The sequence below is a fragment of the Lasioglossum baleicum genome, chromosome 4, assembly GCF_051020765.1.
Source record: "Lasioglossum baleicum chromosome 4, iyLasBale1, whole genome shotgun sequence".
NCBI lineage: Eukaryota > Metazoa > Arthropoda > Insecta > Hymenoptera > Halictidae > Lasioglossum > Lasioglossum baleicum.
This window is the reverse complement of record NC_134932.1, coordinates 15,104,447-15,107,450: the sequence shown is the minus strand read 5'-3', so window position 1 is coordinate 15,107,450 and position 3,004 is coordinate 15,104,447. Positions and strand designations below refer to the sequence as shown.

At 42.9% G+C, this 3,004-nt stretch overlaps 1 protein-coding gene across 7 annotated transcripts in view; it reads right to left on the bottom strand.

Annotated features, from left to right (window-relative positions):
- LOC143207947 (very long chain fatty acid elongase AAEL008004) overlaps positions 1-3,004 on the bottom strand; it is a 90,657-nt gene that overhangs the window by 17,015 nt on the left and 70,638 nt on the right. For all 7 annotated transcript variants that reach the window (XM_076421892.1, XM_076421891.1, XM_076421896.1 and 4 more), the window contains one exon: positions 1,520-1,675. In XM_076421892.1, coding sequence (XP_076278007.1) covers positions 1,520-1,577 — 58 coding nt within the window. In that variant the 5' untranslated portion in view covers positions 1,578-1,675. The remainder of the gene's footprint in view (positions 1-1,519; positions 1,676-3,004) is intronic.

Below are 3,004 nucleotides of genomic sequence, written 5' to 3'. Positions count from 1 at the left end.
GGTTAAGTGTGCCGTTCATTAATCTTCGGAGGTGGCCGCATGATTTAAATGAACGAAGATCAAAGCGAGGCTTCCTTCACGATTTGAATTCATTGCAGCATTCAAGGATTATTTATCGAAGCCCGAAGATCGAATAGAGTAAGATTAGTTTCCCGACGATTCATAAAAAAACATCTTATCGTGTTCCGGTACAAAAGCACTGTTAAAAAAGCGGAATAATCGCTTGCTTAGTTTATGTTCGTAAACCATAATCGCACGAAGCATCGTTCACGAGGCCTCCGTCAAATCGAATTACAAGTGTGCAAATCTTTTTGCGTGTATATTTTATTGACACTTCTTGTCACCAACTGCCCTATGTTCCTTCATGCTGTTTAACACGACGAGAATGACAGATACCGGTTTCTTTTTCTTATCGTTCAGCACGCGCAATAAACGACGGATAATTATTACAAATTAATCGATCATCGATCTAGCTGTCACGGTACGTGTACTCTAGATGTCGGTTGACTTTGTTGCGAGGAAAATTCCAATGGTTTTTCTTTAGTTTTCGTGACGTTTGTTGGGGCGATGTATAACGCTTGCGTTAGCTGTTAGCGGCAGCTCAAGACGAATATGCAATCGCAATTTGCATGGTTTCGGTCCATTAGGTCCGTTTTTCTCGCGGAAAAATCGTCTCGGGGATCTTGGTAATTGACCGAGCACTTTTTGTCCTGCGAAACGACGCTGTGACGAACGTCGTAGATCATGTTTCCTCTCGGACTTATGGCGTCTGTTAGCGAAGCGCGGCAAAGTAAACGTTGCGGATCCACTCTCGTCGATGCACACAGCGGGCCGCGGAATTTTATGCAAAACAAAATGCTTGTACATTGTTTGCGAGGAAACAGAGTCCACTAGAAGTTCATTCAGATGTTTATGTAAAAATGCGTAGTAAAAACGCAATTATCAGACAGCAGATTTTACGCATTCACGATGAAAACGAGTAGGCGTAATTTAAAACAGTAAAAACATTGGAAGATCTCTTCTTTCATTCCTAATTTTTCACACTAAACATACCACTGCCGTTCAAATGACCGGTTTCGTAATTTTATTTTAGAACTATTAAAATAATACGGCTACCTCCATGGAAAATGTTTTAATAAATTTCTTTATTCCAGCACGTACTATAATAAAAATTGTACACAATCCAAGTAAATACAGTTTTGTCATTTTCGCTTTAGTGCTTGGCAGGTTTAGTGTTAAATTGTGAAGTCCACGTAAAAGTGGAGATTATTTTCCAACAAACGCAATGATTAACGCAAGAATCATTGTGACCGCAAGCCCAAAAGGAAAAATCTTTCATAATGAATTCGCGTCTAGTCACCAGATCGTCGCAGAGATTACTTGTCAGTGGCGAAGAGGCCCGTTCATGGGATCCGGTTAGGGGGTCGAGTCCCCATGAACAGACGAAGGAAGTCGCAGAAGGTCTCTCTCGGAAGGTCTCTCCTCTAATGGGGTCAGTTTTGCGATCGGGACAACTCACCTGCATTCGTGTCGAGTATCTCGTGGAGCCGGTCCACGTACTGCATTACGATCGACATGGTTCCTGAATTGTCTTTGTCCTAATAGTGATCCTACAGGAGGCGCGTCTTCACCACTTCTGGGATGCCCTCTTCACGACTGGATTCACCGCGAGATTCTGCAACAATGGAAAAATAAAAGTGTTATCGCCGAGTAAAAGATTACATACAGACTGATTACGTTTGACTTTTTTCGACTGTTGCTTTTCATTTATTATTATCTCTCACGAGGTGCTACCCCCTCCATCCACACTATAGGTTTCGCACTCAAAAAATTCACCCTTTTGCAAAGTGTGTCACAGTGTACAATTTAAAATTTCGAACGCGTGGAATCGCATTTCGAATGGTTTCGTCTCGTTTCGGCGAACGAGGGCGTGTTACTTAACTCGATTACATAAAAGCCGTCGATTTTCTGTCGCGATTTTCGATGTCGGCATTGAATTAGAATCCTCGCGACGATGGCGGGGCCAAGATCACCCCCGTCGTTGTTTCTTGCGAAACCATGCTCGCGTAGAATTCTTTTCGCTGTTATGGATCGCGCGCCTCGCGATTCGATTCTCGCGCAATTCACCGGGCCCGACCATGAATCGGACGCGGCCTTGAACCACTATGGCACGCCTCCGCCATTACCAATGCCGCCTGAACCAATTTCACCCGCGGATCCGAGCCAGAAATCCTCTTTCTCCGGCGCCCAAAAACCGTCTTCTACGACCTGAATTTAATTGGTCGAAAGTTGCGAAGCCGAGTCAAAAGTGCTAATTTATTTTTTGTAGTGAGAAGATTGATTTGTCCTTGTTACTATGTAGTAATAGAAGACTGCATAATGGTATGCAGATATTTTCTGCAAGTATTGAAGTCCAGTGCTGTTGAAACTTGTGAAACTGAGATGTGGGATGCTAATCGATTTTTTGTTCTAGTAAAATCGATATGTAATAACGATTCCAATGTAAGAAGTTGATGCAAAGAAGTCTGGAACCTCGTAAAAAAAATTGTACTTCGTTGAATAAAGGTTGCGACACTGAGATCAAATGCTAATCTATCTCGTGACACGACAACAACGACCTGGAACAATAATTTTCATCTGTGACTAGGATAAAAACCGACAATCTGCTTATTATCTTGCGCTACGAAAAACGCATTGGTATGCAGTACTCCAAGACTGATAGTATAAAAACAGCATAAGTGCTAACGAGCTTCAGCCACTTTTTCCCAATTATCGCAATTACGTATTTACAGTTAAACGTACGAGCAAATTGACCGCAGAGTTACGTAAACGATAGAATGAACAATCGTAAAGAACGAGAAGTATTGACACCATCGCGGCGTCATCGGTCAGCGACGAGGAGTCCTCGCAGGACGCCAGAGAATAGCGTCATCGGTCGTTAGCGTGTTAATGATACCACTGCCACTCGTAAAATGCCAGTGATTCCATTCCCGATCGACGCTAT